The sequence below is a fragment of the Silene latifolia genome, chromosome X (assembly GCF_048544455.1).
Source record: "Silene latifolia isolate original U9 population chromosome X, ASM4854445v1, whole genome shotgun sequence".
Classification (NCBI taxonomy): Eukaryota; Viridiplantae; Streptophyta; class Magnoliopsida; order Caryophyllales; family Caryophyllaceae; genus Silene; species Silene latifolia.
The window spans coordinates 215,056,694-215,075,136 of NC_133537.1; the positions used below are offsets into that span (position 1 = coordinate 215,056,694).

Consider the following 18,443-nt stretch of genomic DNA (forward strand, 5'->3'; position numbering starts at 1 on the left):
ACACAACCACTCTCACACATCATGCTTATGTATCTAGGTTAACAGTTACATTATGTATCATAAATGATCAAATGCCTCATTATAAGATTGAACCCTCAAGCATCACATGCCACACTCCTACTCTCACATCCACAAAACCAAACTTGGTAGTACTAAATCCACAATTGCATAGATCCCAATTACTAGAACTCGATCCATCCACGATTATACCTCCTCACACGGGTTCACTTGAAACTTATAACAAATTCCCCACTGAATGACGGTTACCACTTGCAAAATCTCCAACTCATCTCTCGCTCTAGTGCTCTCTCTCCTGTATTCCGGTTTCCAAAATCTTATCACTACTTATCCAAATTTACACCATTCTTCAAGTCACATCTCACGTTCTCCACAACTTTTATCAGCTCATGTCATCGCTCTCTCTTACTCTTAGTTCCCCAATTGTTCGTTCATCATTCTACAAATTCTAACTCGACTATATGCTAACCAAAACATCTAAGTTGTGCTAAAAAGGTCATCCTCACATGTCCTCAAATGGCGTTCACTATCTATGAGTCTACACCACCGCTAAGAAACCAAATTCTGTTTGTATTCCACTACCGTCTTAGTTGTCTCTCATGATCAACTCACCGTACTCAGAGCATTACATGGGCCAACTACCGTTCTAGTGTTCCCAAATTATCAAACTTGATGACTATGTCCAAAATCACTCATCTTGTCGGAAACATGTGTTGGAGCTTGTGTCCTCCACAAATTAGTGTGATAACATTTATAAATCTCTTATAGGTTCACAAGGCTATACTTCGTATTTTATCAGTTGATTAACGATTACCTAATAACGGTTGGCTTGCTAGAAATTTTGACGTTATTATCATACAGATGACGGTGATCAACTGGTCCCTAAAAGTCACACCTAAAGGATGTGTTTGAGAAATGTGATTGTATGAAAATATAATCACATTGATGCCTTATATGACTAAACAGTTAGTCAATGTGTTGATGAGACAATTATTTAATGTCGATTAAATAATATTAGTTGAAACGAATTAACTGTCAATTCGTAAATTAAATATAATAAGTTATATTTAATTAATGTATATAATGTTAGCTTGGACGAATTAATATGTTAATTCGTAATTAAATGTAATCGGTTATATTTAATCAGCTAATGATAAATTATACGATATTGTCATAATAAATTATTATTGACCCGTATTGATTAATGCGGTATAATATAAATGACAATTTATAAATAAGGCGTTATATACATGGTCGATCGACCGGGTGTCTCAGTCGATCGACTGATATGCCTCTCTCGGTAATTGGGCCGAAAATTAAAAGAAAAAAAATACCCTAATTCTCCCTAATACACGGTTATAAGGGAGAGAGGAGTTTATTTTTCTAACCTAATTTTCTAACTCATTCTTGCCTCTCATCTAAAAACACAAAAACCGAAAAACCCTAGGAGTTTTACAGAAAATTTAGGGATCGATTCTAGCAAGAAGCAAGGGCATATCTCATATCGTCTTCGGTGCAACTGATAGGAGAATATCATTGCGATATTGTTCATAGGCCATAAAAGCTAGGACCGAAGGTTATTTCTTAATCCTTTACGCTTTTGTTTATGCAATTTAGTTTTATGACTCGTAATCATCTCTATAATTCGTTATAATCCTTAAAGTTAAAGGGATGCATACAGATAAATCCCACAAGTGGTATCAGAGCCAAGGCCACGAATTTTATTTTGATGATTTTCATAAAATTGGATGTAAACAAAATTGGTCTCGAAAAAAATTAGGGTTTCGGCTGTAAAATTTGTTTGCCGTAGCTGTTTTCAATTCTCGGTGTGGTCGATCGACCAGTACCCCTGGTCGACCGACTGCCTCGTCTGATCATCCGAAATTTTTTTCGTTTTGATATTTTTATTTCCATTTGATTCATACATATTGTTGTTTTAATCAGTTAAGATGATAATAAAATGAATTTGTAGATGCTTTGATTTAATTCGGATTAAATTAAATTATAAATGGAATCGTCATGTTGATGATATAAAATTCGTTTTTGCTATATAGTTTTTAGCATATACGGTTAATCACGTTTCCTTAATTCATATGCTAAACGTGTTCTAATAGCAACTATAAACGATTTTCTTCATCTTAATTTTTTGTATTAGGGCATTTTTCCCGCAAGAAAAAAAAATATATGACGGCTGTTTTATTAGGGTTTGCCGAGAGCCCCAAAGGAAAAAAAAAAAAATTATCCAGCCGAGAAAAAGGAAAAAGAAAGGCTGGATTCGGTTTTTGCAGAAGTACCGAAAGAAAGAAAAATTGTTTTTGATTTCTGTTTTTTTTTTCTTTTTCGGCCGAGCGAAAAAATTTTTTTTTTAAAAAAAAAAAGAAAAAAAAATCTGTTTTTTTTTTCGTTTTGCCGAGATCAAAAGAAAAAAAAAAGAGGATTTTTGATTGGTTTGTTTTGGCCTAGAATGATTATACATTAAATTTATAATGTATGATAGTTATTGTGAAACGGTTCATAATTCATAGATACCTAATTATTTTAAAGCAGTTTAAAATATTGATGGATTAAATTCATATTACAAGTTTAATATGAATTAAGATTAAAATTAATGTGATTAATTGAAAAATTGTCACTTAATTTAATCAATTAAATAGGTGGTTTGGATAAAATTAATCTACATAATTAAAGAATTATGTCTTGTATGTTTAATTTTTTTAGTTGATGGATTTTATTTAGTTGAATGAATCGTTTGAATGGTTAAAATGTTTGATATAAGGTTCGAACCACTAACCTTTAAAATATATGGTTAAAGAGGGGACTTAGGCAAGGAGATCCCATATCCCCCCTCATCTTTACTATGTGCATGGAGTACTTAACCAGAATGATCAAGTATGCCACTGCTAGATGGCCCTTCCATTACCATCCTCTATGCAAAGCCACAAAATTGAACCATTTGATTTTTGCATATGACCTGCTTATGTTTTGTAAGGGTGACACTCAGTCTATTGTTTTACTCCTAAGAGCTTTCTCTTCATTCTCTAAAGCTTCTGGACTTACAATGAACAACTCAAAGTCAGAAGTTTACTATAATGGGGTAGCTCAGCAGCTCAAAGATGATATCCATTAGTTTGCAGGGTTTGAGGAAGGGACAATGCCTTTCAGATATTTGGGTGTACCAATACAAGCAGGGAGGTTGACAAAAAAAGAGTGCAATATCCTGACTGAAAGAATGGTGGCAAGAATAAGAAGCTTAGGTGCCGGGAAGTTATCTTATGCGGGGGATAACTCTTATTAATGCTTTGTGCTAAATACTCTATATTCTTACTGGGCAGGGATTTTTCTGATTCCAAAGAGTGTGATCAAGAGAATAGAAGCCATTTGTAGAAACTTTCTCTGGGATGGTAGTTCTGAATATCACAAGGTACCCCTTGTCGCCTGGGAAACTGTTACTCTCCCAAAGAATGAGGGTGGCCTTGGTATCAAAAGAGCTCTTACCTGGAATTATGCTACTATAGGCAAACTGGTTGATTGGGTCTATACAAAATCTGACAGACTATGGATCAAGTGGGTCCATCAGCTCTATATCAAGGATAAAGACTGGCACAATTACTCTCCTCCCTCAGATGCTGCGTGGGCTTGGAAAAATATCTGTAAAATAAAAGAGATGATCAAAAATGGTTATGTAGCTAATACCTGGATTCTTAACACTAAAGGGTACACAGTTAGCAGTGGCTACGAATGGCTTAGACATAAGCAACCTCAACAGCACTGGACTCCTATGATATGGAGTAACTGGAACATCCCTAAGCATGCTATCATCACTTGGATCAGTATGCATAAGGGACTAAAAGTGAAAGAGAAACTGTTCAGATTGGGATGCTGCACTGATGACGGGTGCATCATCTGTGACAGGGAAGTTGAGACTCAGGCTCATTTGTTTTTCGACTGTCCCTATATCAACCAAGTACTGCAACTGCTGGAACAGTGGTGTGGCTTCAGAATACATGTCAGTATGCTTGGAGGACTGCAAAATGCCAAAAACTGTCTAAAACAGCAAGTTCACTACCTGCTGTGGAATGCTCTTTACTACCATGTATGGAGTCAAAGGAATGCTGCTCGTATTCAGTCTGTTCTCATCAGACCTCAGAAACTGGCTGAAATGATCAAGGATGAGGTATGTCGCAGGATAAAAGTCACGATGGGTAGGAGTCCTAGCAGGAATGATAGCACATGGTTGAGGAAATGGGGCTTATGATATTAGTTGTGATACAATTTGATAGGATGTTAAGTTGGTTGTAAACTTAATGATTTACTTATGTAGCATCCGTGATGGCTTGGTAGTGGAGACTTAGTGCCTGTACTAAGTCCTTATCTTGTATGTACCTATTTTTTGAGCTTATATATACCCTCTCACATTTTACCAAAAAAAAAAAAAAATGTTTGAATGGTTTAATTAACGTATTTTTGCAATCGGTTATAATTTGTAATACCTAGTGTGGCCTTAGTCAAATTATGTTTTCGTAATGATGGGAACATAATTTTTAATGTAATTTGAGATCTCGAATCTCCTTTATTTTTCTTTAGTTTTTGGGTTTTGAAATTAGAAAGTAATAAATAGGTTTATTATGTAAATTTATTTATTGTAATTTTTCAAAGAAGACTAAAGATGGAGATTGGAGCACACTCCCGCTACATGGATCAAGATGGAACATCAAGACAAGCTTCTCGGGTCCATGGATGGATTCCAAAGTTGTATTTATGTTCATTTTGATAGGATAGACCACACTAGGACTTTATTTTTTAGTTTTACGTTTTACCGTTCTTATTGATTTTCATTCACATGCTAGTTAATGGATCATATTCTGCCTAAAACCAAACCACCTACTAAAATGCATGAAAATTGACACATATAGGTTGTAGTTAGTTTTCATAGACATACAGATGTCACATGTTTATTAAGCCATCATCTTAGTTCATTCATTCACGCATGCTAGATATTAGTTCACTTAAAATGAATTAAATAAAGTTGATGGGATCTTCCTCTAAAACGGAAATTGAGATTAGTCTTTATAAGGGCAAACAACTATGAATCCCTTCTTCGTCGGTAGGCATAATATGACCCCTTCTACGTTGGGTAAGTAGTTTGTGTTGACTTAGTTTATCTCAACATTATAGTCCGAAGAGTTTCTCGTGATTATGATGGACTAAAGATAGAATTAGCAGAAATTTATCGACCAAGAATTCTAACAGTAGAATTAGCCAAAAGGTTGGCTTATCAATTTACAGATAATTGAGTCTTGGGATCATTTATATAATTCTTGTGGAAGGTCAATTGTATAAATGCTTGAGTCTTCGCGTTATGACATTAGATCATTAGACTTTAAATTAAAATCGATGCACATGCTTATTATTTATTCTCCTTTTCGCAGTGTAGAACACGTTTATTTTACTGTTACAACAAATGGCTGGAAATAACGAAATCCCAATGCCAAGTGCCACACTTGGACGCGAGTCCTGGCTGGAAGTTTTTATGGAGAACATGAATCAAGACACGCGATCAAGAATGATGGGTCCAACTTTGGATCGGGAGGCGCGCTACGGAATCTTTGTCATTTGCTTGACGGTAAGCTCAACTACTTAACTGAGCCAATACCGGTCAAACCAGCCCCCAATGCGGGAGTTAACGAGTTACTTGCTTATAGTGATTTCGTTATGGAAGCGGGTGCGATAAAGAACGTACTCATCTTTGCAATGGAAACCAATGTGCAGAGACGCTTCATTGCCCAAGGTGCGAACAAGATTTTCACCACGCTCACTAACGAGTTCTCAAAAGCACCGTGGATCGTTACTTATGAGCATACCTGTCGCTTCTTTGATGCGAAACTCCAAAAGGGCCAACCGGTTAGCCCACACATTCTTAACATGATTGAGAATGTCGAGAAGTTGGAGGCACTTGATTGCAAAATCAGTGAGAGCATTGTCATTGACCGAATGCTTCATTCTCTTCACGATAGTTTTGCCCTTTTCAGGGCGAACTACTACATGAATGACTTGAAAAAGAGTCCTCATGAGCTACACTCCCTTCTCGTATGGGGCCGAGAAGGATATGAAATTGAGTGGGAGCATGAAGCAGGATGTTCTCACGATTTCCAACAAGGGTAAAGGTAAGGGCAAAGCTCCAGGCGACCTAACTGTAGGTAAGCCAAAATTCAAGAAGCCAGGAAACGGTAAGAGTGGGCCCGGTGAGACTAGTGGCTCACAGGGCAAGGCAAAGAGCAAGGGCGGTGACATTGAGTGCCACCATTGTCACAAGATTGGACATTGGAGGAGGAACTGTCCCGTGTACCGTGAGGACATTAAAGCAGGCCGCGTCGTTCCTGTTGGTATGTCATCTTATATTCATATGATTGAGATTAACCATGCAAGTTTCGGAACTTGGGTACTTGATACTGGTTGTGGTTCTCATCTGTGTAATCATTTGCAGGGCCTAAGAAACATCACACCTCTCGGAAAGGGTGATGTGGACTGCATGAGTCGGGAATGGAGCCGAGTTGTTCTTTGTCTCGAAGGGAACATATATAATCCAACTCCCTAGTGGTTTTGAGTTATTTTTAAAATAAGTGTTACTATGTACCCAGTTTGTCTAAGAACATTATTTCAGTTTCCATACTTGATAAAGACGGATTTTCATTTTTAATAAAGGATAATAGCTATATTTTCTCTTTCAATGAAATGATTTATGGCAAAGCGGTTTCCATGAATGGAATTTACATCTTAGATCAAACCACGGAAGTATTACACGTGAATAATAAGAAATTAAAGGTTGGTGACAAAGATCAAAACTATCTATGGCATTGTCGAATGGGACACATAAATGAGAAACGCGTAAAGAAACTCGTCGATAATGGGACTATTCCCGCATTCGAATTTTCTACATATGGCACGTCTGAATCATGTCTCGTTGGCAAAATGTGTAATACTCCGTATTTTATTTTACTATTTAAGTCGGGTAATTGTTTAGACGATAATTACGTTAAGTTATTTTACTTGACTCGCGTTGTATCGTAAGATCGAGTTGTTTCGTAAGTTAATTGAGACGGGTTTACATGGAATTCGAGATGTGAGCTAACCCATTTACCCTCGACCCATTGGAGTTTACCCAATAACATGTTTAACCCAACACCCAACATCATGTTTTTACCTAATTCTTAACCTAATTTTTACCCTAACACTACACAACCCTCATCTCACTCGCCTCCCTCTTTTCGACGCACACCAACACACACACACACACACGATCCTTGCATTTGATTGAAGATTGCTCATCGATTCCAACCTAATTCGATTCCCTGTTTGTAAGTCGATTTCATTCCATTGTTTATACTATTTTAAAATCGTTTTTTTCGAAAAGTTTGAAAAGAGAGTCCTGTTTATTTGATGTCTAGTTTATGCATATAAAATATCATAGTCAAATTCTTTGTGATTTGTCCTAGGTGATTTATTTATGAACATGTCGCTGAAAAGTCCGCGAATCTGATTTGGTTGTGGAAAATGATTTGAAACCTTAATTTTTATGTCGATTCAGTTATGAGGCTTCTTCATACATAATCTTTGTATAGTCTAGATGATAATAGGATTTGGAATTTCTGAAAAATAATGTTTTAAACTCGTTTTATGAATCAATACATTTTATGCGACGGTTTCTGTCAGTTTTTGGAAATCAGTCTGGAAACCCTTGATAAGTATGGAATTTGGGAAAAACACGTTAGATATAATTTGTAGCTAAGACTCATGGGGTTCCAATTCAATTGGCCTTGTATCCATTTGATTTTTCTGGAATTAGTTATGTATTTTATTCCGAGTCTGTCATGTGCTGGAAAATCAGGAAAAATCGTGTTTGTTCTTTAAGTTGATATTCCTACTAAGTTATGATGAGTCTAGGTTATGTGCATGATTATTTGATTGAGTAGGTGGTAATTATATATAATTATGTTATGTAGGTGATGGATATGTGAAGGTTCATAATTGATTGCTTGTGTGAGCTTGGATTTGCTGGCACTTGGAGGTAGGGAAATACACTTGACTTCTTATCGTGTTATTGAATTGTGTTGACTTGTTTGTGTTTCATATGACCAAGTTGTGAACGTGACTTGATTCGTGGTTGTTGATTACGCTATAATATGGTCGATCAATGGTTCGTGTTGAGTGTGTTATCACAACATTTGGTACCCGACATGATTTCATTCATTGGTATACATATTGTATTGCATTGTTTATCTTCTTTGAGCATTCATATGCATTGGAGATGGAGGATGTTGTGGTGACGTGGTGTGGTGATGGTGATGTTGTGATAAGGCCCAGGCGGGTTCTCGACTTGCCCGGTGTCCTCACCTGAGTGCGGATCGACTACGGTCGATATATATAGTCTACCGGGATCGGTATGGTCAGGCGTTCCGGGTTATGAGTTATGAGATGTGAGTTGAGATGGAGATGGAGGTGACGGAGGAGCATGCATCATACATATCATATTTTGTTGTTTCATTGTTTTCCCTACTCAACCTCGTGGTTGACCCTGTGTATTCGTGAACACCTGTGACGACCCAATTATTGGCGAGCGGACTTGACAGGTTTAAGAGATAGGACGGGAGCTGGATGGGCGTGAGGCACTGGATCGGAAGACTTAGTAGCTAGATCACTATTTAGAAGACTTTCACTTTTATTCATGTTAATTCTTGTAATTTGATGTAAAAGAAGTTTTGTTATAATTAAGTTAAAGTATTCATATAATTTGCCTTGGAGTTTAATTTGTTATTCACTACCTCGGGAAACCGAGTTGGTAACAGTCCGGTTTATTAGGGAATGTCTTGCCTAAGGCTCCTTCATAAACCGGGGTGTTACAAAGTGGTATCAGAGCGAACGATCCTCAGGCCTAAACCAATGAACCTAATGAACGTAGGATGTGTCTAAATAAAATGAACCCCCGGAATAAACGCTAGAGCTCACAAAGTGCGGTTAAGAAGGCGCCCTTAATGCGTGCTCTTTTGCCCTCTCGCCAACCGTAACCCGAGAGAAATTGAGTGAATGGGGTAGTTAGAAGGAAAACCTTGGATATAATCAAGTGGATGTACACCTTGAGACCCATATATTCTAACCATGCTGCAGGACAACGTTACGGTAAGTATTTTGTATGAATGATGGCGTGATCATGTGATGTTGTGGAGATGAGAATTAAAATTTTCGTGTTCAGGTTGATAATTGTTGGATTGTGGTAATCGTGAGCGTGAAAATAATTGCGAATTGATGATATTTATCTGGATGGATGTCGAATGACGTGTTGATAGTGCTATTATGTCTCGTGATATGCGGTTATGTGATCCCGAAGCCATGCTAGTATAGTATTGTGATAGTAATGAGAAACACCATTGAATTGCATGTTTCTAGTCATAGCAATCGTGATTTAGATGTAAGGAGTATATCGAGATGCTTAGGGATGCTAGGGGATAGATGTTTACGTAAGTACAAAGTGTGAGATTTAAGTTAGGATGGGTTAGTATCGATAGTGTGGTTGTAAGAGCTTGGAACATAGTAAATGAATGACCTAGTGCTGAAACACGTTTTGTTTGATTTTACTCTCTAATTGATCTTACTGCCATTCGTTTTCTGTTTGTCGCCTATGGATGAAAATTTTCTGAGAGATAGCCTCGTGAGTTAGTGTTCATTTGGCGTTGGTTTCATGCTTATAGGATATACGGATTAGGAGTAATAAATATTTTAGTGGGCTGTGGTCAGGAAGTTCCTGTGCAGTGATGTTTTGACCAACGATTTTGTAAAAATCCTCATTTAAATTGTATTAATAATTTTTGTATAATTCCAACTCCATCGATCAGAAGATTCGCATATGTTTTCAAATTGATAAGCCACGAAAATTCTTGATGTATCTATATTAAATGGTAAGTTTTGAAAACTGACCCAAGTTTCGGACCAATTGCTGTCACATACTTGTTTGGACCAACTGAGTTGTAAAATCCTTTAAAAATTGAATTCTTGAGCTTTGGACCTCATTCTTTTTCTCACGAATTATTAACTCTCTGTATGTTATAAAAATGTAATATAACTCAAGTTTTCGTTGAACGGTTATTTATTCGTGATTTTTGGAAGTTACCACGTGAATCATAACTTTTAAAATGTGAATTCTATGTTGAGTTTTCATACAGTTGTTCGATTATTTCATGAGCCTTATTAATGTGAAATTATAGTGTCCTTATATGATGTTAGTAGCACACATATTCATTGGTTATGTATCTTAACAAGTGATAAAAAAAAATTAAAGTTTAGTTTATAACATTGTTGGCATGATAGTATGAGTGAAATTGAATAGCTTAATCTGATCCTTAATCGAGGGTGAAATATTTTATACGAGTCCAGTTGTTGCATATTTTATATATGTTTGGCATGTTGTAATATCTCTGGTGTGTTCATCATACTTGTATAGTGGTCGGATATATATAAATATAAAACTATATTGTCATATCTTGGTAAAGTTGGTGGCGTTAAATGTTAACTTGACTGTTCTAATATACTCGCGTGAATATTTATAATAATTATGTTTAAATGTTTACACATGGATGGTAGTAATGAGTATGTCTAAATGTTCACATGTACGATGTCATCTGGGTTCTAATGTCTTTTATGTGAGTCTGTGTGCCTATAGTTATACTTATTACTTTCATTGCATTAATTTATTCAGTTGAACCTAAACTTATGATATGATAATAAAATAGTGTCGTTGTTCCTTATTGGATATGTTCATAGTTGTATTGTCACGAAATGCTAAGGTGATTATTTTGACGGAAATTTTCTTACGTCAGCTATGTTGGCCAATTATGATGGGATAACCCTTTTATGATTCACATGATATGCGTTGGTTTAAATGATAGTCGTTATAGATACAATTAGTTGAGCCTACGAGTTGCCTAATTATTCAAATTGTGCAAATCGGAGAAGTTGTTCAAGTTGCTAATCTTTTATCATAGATAATGTCCTACAAAGTATATGAAGGCAAATGTGTATGTTTAAGCTAATTATGCGATATCTTTTGTTTCTTTGAAAATGAGTTATACTACGTTCTTTGACACAATTGAACGATAAGGTTGCTAAAATGTTAAACACATGTGTGATATGGAAGTAATGTTGTTGTTGTCATGGATCATATGTTGTTACTTTTATTGGGAAATATGTTTTCAGAATTTACATCATGCAAACTGACTAATTCGTGTTGCATAGCTGATGAGTCAAATGGTTTTGATTACATGTTATGTTTTCTGTGGTTTCAAAGTGTTTAAGTAGTGCGTATGTGCAGCATGTTTTAATACTCCTGGTGATTGTTAGTGGTAGGGCGGAATGAATGCGCATATGGATCAATTGTTCGGAATTAGTAATAGTTTTGACTTGAGAGAGGAATTTGGTGGGGTCAATGTTAAAATTGTATCTTTGGTATATGTATATCCTTATGGTTGATCTTTCTAAGGTTGTTGTTCTCTAGTAGATAATGCGAACTGTGATAATCTTGAGTTGACCAAAACCTTGGTACTACAACAGCTACTCTGAAAACTTGTTATATAACTTTCGCACACTTAAACCACGTGAATGAATCCTGTATCTTAACACCTTCTACGGTATCACCCTTGTGTCCTAATTTGTTTAGCTTTTAACTCTCAGGGATGGATCCCTACAATGTACACCCGAGAGACTCGTTACATGTCACTTGATACGACTTCAATGAGCATTGTGAGAAACTTTGTCTTTGCCATGGACAAGTATGGACATAATGGGCACCCCGAGTACTTAACTAATACTCGATTAAGAGCGTATACCCTTATTGATACTATCCCGACTCTCGGCATACTAAGGGACAAAAAGAAACACTTCTATATGAGAGAGTTGTCCACCCATTGCATGAGGTTATGCCGTGACCCCAATTCTCGGCGGGGCCAATTACCCGCCCGAGCATACCTTTTGACTTTATATCGGGCGACCCGAGATACGAATTTTATGCTAATGTACCGATGCCGAAAATCACGATCAACCATCCAAACCAGACTATGGGGAAGAGGTGAACCAGGAAGGGAATGACATAGAAGTCACCAGAATCGAGTAAGCACGACCTAGACCGTTAGGTTAGAGCTAGTAACACCATGATCGATCTGTTATGAAACCGTGTAAACCTTTAGCTCCTTTCTTGTTGTTCTTTTAGTTTGATGTTGTGTTTTTAAGTTAAGCATGAGCTAAGTAATAAGTGTTACTTGTTGACAATCGGTTAATTCCATAATAAAACCTTGTTTTCGACTCTAATGTTAACGCGCAGTCTCTTATCATGTGTTTTTTTCTGTTACATGTTGTTGACAGTGATTTTGTTGCATACGTATATGAAAGTTGAAAAGAGGTTACGAGGACGTAACCATGTTTTTAGTTGGGTAGGATTGTAAAATCTTAATGTTATGTTGCACTTGTTTATAGATTATGGTTTGATTAAGTTGATGTTTCGTTGGGTGTACCCATGCAAATGAGTTCTCTATGTTGTGTTCTTACTTCATTAGTTGGTTGATGTGTAAGAGAAGCGTGTAGTTAAACTACTAGTATGGTGCTCTAATAGGTCGAGGTGAACAACGGTAGTAGGATGATGGAATGATTCGTGGTGATATGTTTGCATGAAGTAAGTTCCCGGACGTAACTTTCTTTTTAGGAGGGTAGAATGTAACATTTTGTTTTATGGGCCTAAGTTAGTTCTTGAGTTCTTATACTAGAAAATCTGTTTTGGTACCCACGGTGATGCTTGGAGGTTTGATAGATGAGCGAACTTCGGACGAAGTTCATTTTAAGGGGGGAAGACTGTAATACTCCGTATTTTATTTTACTATTTAAGTCGGGTAATTGTTTAGACGATAATTACGTTAAGTTATTTTACTTGACTCGCGTTGTATCGTAAGATCGAGTTGTTTCGTAAGTTAATTGAGACGGGTTTACATGGAATTCGAGATGTGAGCTAACCCATTTACCCTCGACCCATTGGAGTTTACCCAATAACATGTTTAACCCAACACCCAACATCATGTTTTTACCTAATTCTTAACCTAATTTTTACCCTAACACTACACAACCCTCATCTCACCCGCCTCCCTCTTTTCGACGCACACCAACACACACACACACACGATCCTTGCATTTGATTGAAGATTGCTCATCGATTCCAACCTAATTCGATTCCCTGTTTGTAAGTCGATTTCATTCCATTGTTTATACTATTTTAAAGTCGTTTTTTTCGAAAAGTTTGAAAAGAGAGTCCTGTTTATTTGATGTCTAGTTTATGCATATAAAATATCATAGTCAAATTCTTTGTGATTTGTCCTAGGTGATTTATTTATGAACATGTCGCTGAAAAGTCCGCGAATCTGATTTGGTTGTGGAAAATGATTTGAAACCTTAATTTTTATGTCGATTCAGTTATGAGGCTTCTTCATACATAATCTTTGTATAGTCTATATGATAATAGGATTTGGAATTTCTGAAAAATAATGTTTTAAACTCGTTTTATGAATCAATACATTTTATGCGACGGTTTCTGTCAGTTTTTGGAAATCAGTCTGGAAACCCTTGATAAGTATGGAATTTGGGAAAAACACGTTAGATATAATTTGTAGCTAAGACTCATGGGGTTCCAATTCAATTGGCCTTGTATCCATTTGATTTTTCTGGAATTAGTTATGTATTTTATTCCGAGTCTGTCATGTGCTGGAAAATCAGGAAAAATCGTGTTTGTTCTTTAAGTTGATATTCCTACTAAGTTATGATGAGTCTAGGTTATGTGCATGATTATTTGATTGAGTAGGTGGTAATTATATATAATTATGTTATGTAGGTGATGGATATGTGAAGGTTCATAATTGATTTCTTGTGTGAGCTTGGATTTGCTGGCACTTGGAGGTAGGGAAATACACTTGACTTCTTATCGTGTTATTGAATTGTGTTGACTTGTTTGTGTTTCATATGACCAAGTTGTGAACGTGACTTGATTCGTGGTTGTTGATTACGCTATAATATGGTCGATCAATGGTTCGTGTTGAGTGTGTTATCACAACATTTGGTACCCGACATGATTTCATTCATTGGTATACATATTGTATTGCATTGTTTATCTTTGAGCATTCATATGCATTGGAGATGGAGGATGTTGTGGTGACGTGGTGTGGTGATGGTGATGTTGTGATAAGGCCCAGGGGGGTCTGCAGACTTGCCCTGGTGTCCTCAGTTGCGAGTGCGGATCGACTACGGTCGATATATATAGTCTACCGGGGATCGGTATGGTCAAGGCGTTCGGGTTATGAGTTATGAGATGTGAGTTGAGATGGAGATGGAGGTGACGGAGGAGCATGCATCATACATATCATATTTTGTTGTTTCATTGTTTTCCCTACTCAACCTCGTGGTTGACCGTGTATTCGTGAACACCTGTGACGACCCAATTATTGGCGAGCGACTTGACAGTTTAAGAGATAGGACGGGAGCTGGATGGGCGTGAGGCACTGGATCGGAAGACTTAGTAGCTAGATCACTATTTAGAAGACTTTCACTTTTATTCATGTTAATTCTTGTAATTTGATGTAAAAGAAGTTTTGTTATAATTAAGTTAAAGTATTCATATAATTTGCCTTGGAGTTTAATTTGTTATTCACTACCTCGGGAAACCGAGTTGGTAACAGTCCGGTTTATTAGGGAATGTCTTGCCTAAGGCTCCTTCATAAACCGGGGTGTTACAAAGTGACTCGAATTTCCTTCAAAGGTGTTGGAATGCGCACTAGTGACCTATTAGGACTCATACATACTAATGTTTGTGGACCTATGTCAATTACCGCTAGAGATGGCTATAGATATTTTATCACTTTCACGGACGATTTGAGTAGATACGGATATGTCTACTTAATGAAGCATAAAATTGAGTCCTTTGAGAAATTTAAGGAATACCAGAACAAGGTTGAAAACCAACTGGGTAGAAAGGTTAAAGCACTTCGTTCAGATCGGGGTGGCGAATATCTTTCAAATGAGTTTGATCAACACCTTAAAGACTGTGGAATCATTTTGCAGTTAACTCCACCTGGAACACCTCAATTAAATGGTGTGTCCAAATGGAGAAATCGAACCTTACTTGATATGGTTCGATCCATGATGAGTCATACGGTAGTGCCTGATTCATTATGGGGTTTTGCTTTTTTGTCAGCTGCTCTTATTCTTAACCGAAGTCCGACTAAAGCTGTCGACAAGACTCCATATGAAATGTGGAAGGGAACGGTCCCTAACTTGTCCTTTATTCGGGTTTGGGGCTGCGAGGCTTATTTCAAGTGGAGACACGAGGATAAGCTCGGCCCGCGATCGGTCAAGACATACTTTATAGGTTATCCAAAAGGAACATTTGGTCATTACTTCTATTCGCCTACCGAACATCGAGTTTTTGTTGCGGCTAGTGCGACGTTCTTAGAAAAAGAATTTCTCGAGAACAAGACAAGTAATAGAACCTTCGAGTTGTCGGAGATTACAGAACCAACAACCGAGGAACAGATGGAGGAAGTGGTTCCTCCAACTGATGATACGGTTAGTATTCCTTAGGAACCTATGAGGTCGGGTAGAGTCTCTCATCCTCCGGACAGATACATTGGTATGGTCGAGGAGAATGATGTTTTACTCCTAGAGAGTAATGAACCCGCTACCTATAAAAGTTCTATGGCCTGTTCCGACTCAAAGTTATGGCTCGAAGCCATGCAATCCGAGATGGACTCCATGTATGAGAATAACGCATGGGATCTAGTTGATTTACCTAATAAGGTAAAACCTCTACAGTGCAAATGGCTTTACAAAATAAAGCGTTCTGTAGACGCGCAACCAGATACCTATAAGGCACGACTAGTGGCAAAAGGTTTCACTCAAGTGCACGGATTGCATTATGATGAAATTGTTGCACCTGTAGTCATGCTACGTTCCATTCGGATAATCTTAGCGATTGCCGCATTTCATGACTATGAAATTTGGCAAATGGATGTGAAAATCGCCTTCTTAAACGGTTATTTGGAGGAAGAGTTGTACATGGTGCAACCCGAAGGTTTCATAGATCCTGAACATCCTAATAAAGTATGCAAGCTTAAGCGTTCCATTTATGGACTTAAGCAAGCTTCTCGGAGTTGGAATCATCATTTCAACCAGGTGATAAAAGAGTATGGTTTCACTCGATCGGTCGAGGAACCATGCTTATATATCAAGTCGAGTGGGAGCAAGATTGTATTCTTGATATTGTATGTCGATGACATACTCTTGATTGGGAATGACATTCCTCTCCTATCTTCGGTTAAAGAATGGTTGAAGAACCATTTCCAGATGAAAGATCTGGGTGAGGCACAACGCATTTTGGGAATCCGTATCTACCGAGATAGATCACGACGGAGTTATCACTTAGTCAAGAGTCTTATTTGGATATGATTCTTGAGAAGTTCAGCATGACCAACTCCAAGAAGGGGAACCTTCCAATGACGTCTGGGATGCAGTTGAGCAAGTCTCAGTCACCCACGACGCCTGAAGGGATTGAGCGCATGAGTCGTGTTCCTTATGCATCTGCAATAGGATTAATCATGTATGCCATGATATGCACACGTCCAGACGTGGCATATGCATTGAGTATGACGAGTCGGTACCAAAAGAATCCAGGTGAAACACACTGGATAGCTGTTAAAAATATCCTCAACTACCTACGGAGGACTAAAGATAGGGTATTGACTTATGGAGGCGATACTAAGCTATGCGCAATCGGTTACGCAGATGCTAGCTTCCAAACGGATCGAGATGATTCAAAATATCAGTCCAGGTTCGTCTTCACTCTTAATGGTGCTGCGGTCAGCTGGAAGAGTTACAAACAACGTGTTGTAGCAGATTCTACCACTGAATCCGAGTACTATGCCGCTTTGGAAGCAGCTAAGGAAGCGATATGGATGCGTCAATTCTTACAAGGACTTACGATAGTTACTAGTTTGAATGACCCGATCACCATCTATTGTGATAATAGAGGTGCCATCTTCCAGGCTAAGGAGCCAAAGTCTAGCAATAAATCTAGACATGTACATCGGAAAGCTCACCTGATCCGTGATTACGTGGAGCAAGAAGAGATAGTGATTGACAAGATAGCTTCGGATGATAACATCGCGGACCCTCTCACTAAACCGTTGAATTTTGATAAGCATGAAGGGCACGTTATTTCCATGGGAATTAAACGTGTTCCTGAGTTGTAGTAGTGGATTATGAATTTGATATATTATCTTTTTCATATACTATTTATAACTTCATCGTTTTATTATAATATTTTGTTTTTCATGTGGATTGTACTGACAACATTGAACACCACAAAGTGAACTGAATTACATTATATTTTGTTTGGTCCGTAATCGCCTTAATGAGCTGATAACTATGGCTATTATATTGTGTAGTCGATTGATGGTGGGTTCAACGAGCCATAAGTCAAACTGTTGACTGATCGATCACAAATGCGAGATTATAACGATACCTCGTAGGACAAAAATTTTTGTGACAACTTAATGGAGTCCTAAATGTTTAAAAACATTCGGTGCCAGGTTGTGGATAGGACATCCATTGTGTTCCTAGAGTTGATTCTTTTGACTATCGACTGTCTCTTGAGATTAAGGCAGTTTTTGGGTGACTTTGGTTTCTTTCTCACGGTCTGCCGTAACTGGAGGCTAAGTATATTTTTTCTGGGTCATTTCATACTGTGCTTACATCTACAGGTTTTGAGTTGAGGAAAATATCCAACCTTTATCAGGTATAGTTATTTCTCAGGGCCACTCGAGGAGTTGTAACTGAAATGCATGGCCATGCTCGAATGATGATTCGTTTATCAGTTAAGTTACTCTCTAGTCGGGGAAACCACTCTTGATACAGATCGCTTGTAAAATACGACCTTTGTGAATACAGATTTTGCAAATTGTTTTACATTGAGTGGGAGAAATATTAGGATATGAGAATCGGTTATCGCACATACACTTGTGAGGACAAGTGGGAGTTTGTTGGAGCTTGTGTCCTCCACAAATTAGTGTGATAACATTTATAAATCTCTTATAGGTTCACAAGGATATACTTCGTATTTTATCAGTTGATTAACGATTACCTAATAACGGTTGGCTTGCTAGAAAGTTTGACGTTACTATCATACAGATGGCAGTGATCAACTGGTCCCTAAAAGTCACACCTAAAGGATGTGTTTAAGAAATGTGATTGTATGAAAATACAATCACATTGATGCCTTATATGACTAAACAGTTAGTCAATGTGTTGATGAGACAATAATTTAATGCCGATTAAATAATATTAGTTGAAAT

General features: G+C 37.4%; 1 protein-coding gene across 1 annotated transcript; it reads left to right on the forward strand.

Moving 5' to 3' along the window:
- The first annotated feature begins 3,131 nt into the window (after positions 1-3,131).
- On the forward strand, positions 3,132-4,273 carry LOC141619273 (uncharacterized). Its single transcript, XM_074436302.1, has 2 exons — positions 3,132-3,210; positions 3,351-4,273. The coding sequence occupies exons 1-2, from the start codon at positions 3,132-3,134 to the stop codon at positions 4,271-4,273; spliced, it is 1,002 nt and encodes a 333-aa protein (XP_074292403.1).
- Positions 4,274-18,443: the final 14,170 nt, after the last annotated feature.

What these genes read in the sequence shown, in the direction of transcription:
- LOC141619273 (XM_074436302.1), top strand. Translation starts at nt 3,132, where the DNA reads ATGATATCCATTAGTTTGCAGGGTTTGAGGAAGGGACAATGCCTTTCA. An exon ending in GTACCAATACAAGCAGGGAG is followed by an intron (nt 3,211 to 3,350) that starts GTTGACAAAAAA and finishes CTTACTGGGCAG; the next exon opens with GGATTTTTCTGATTCCAAAG.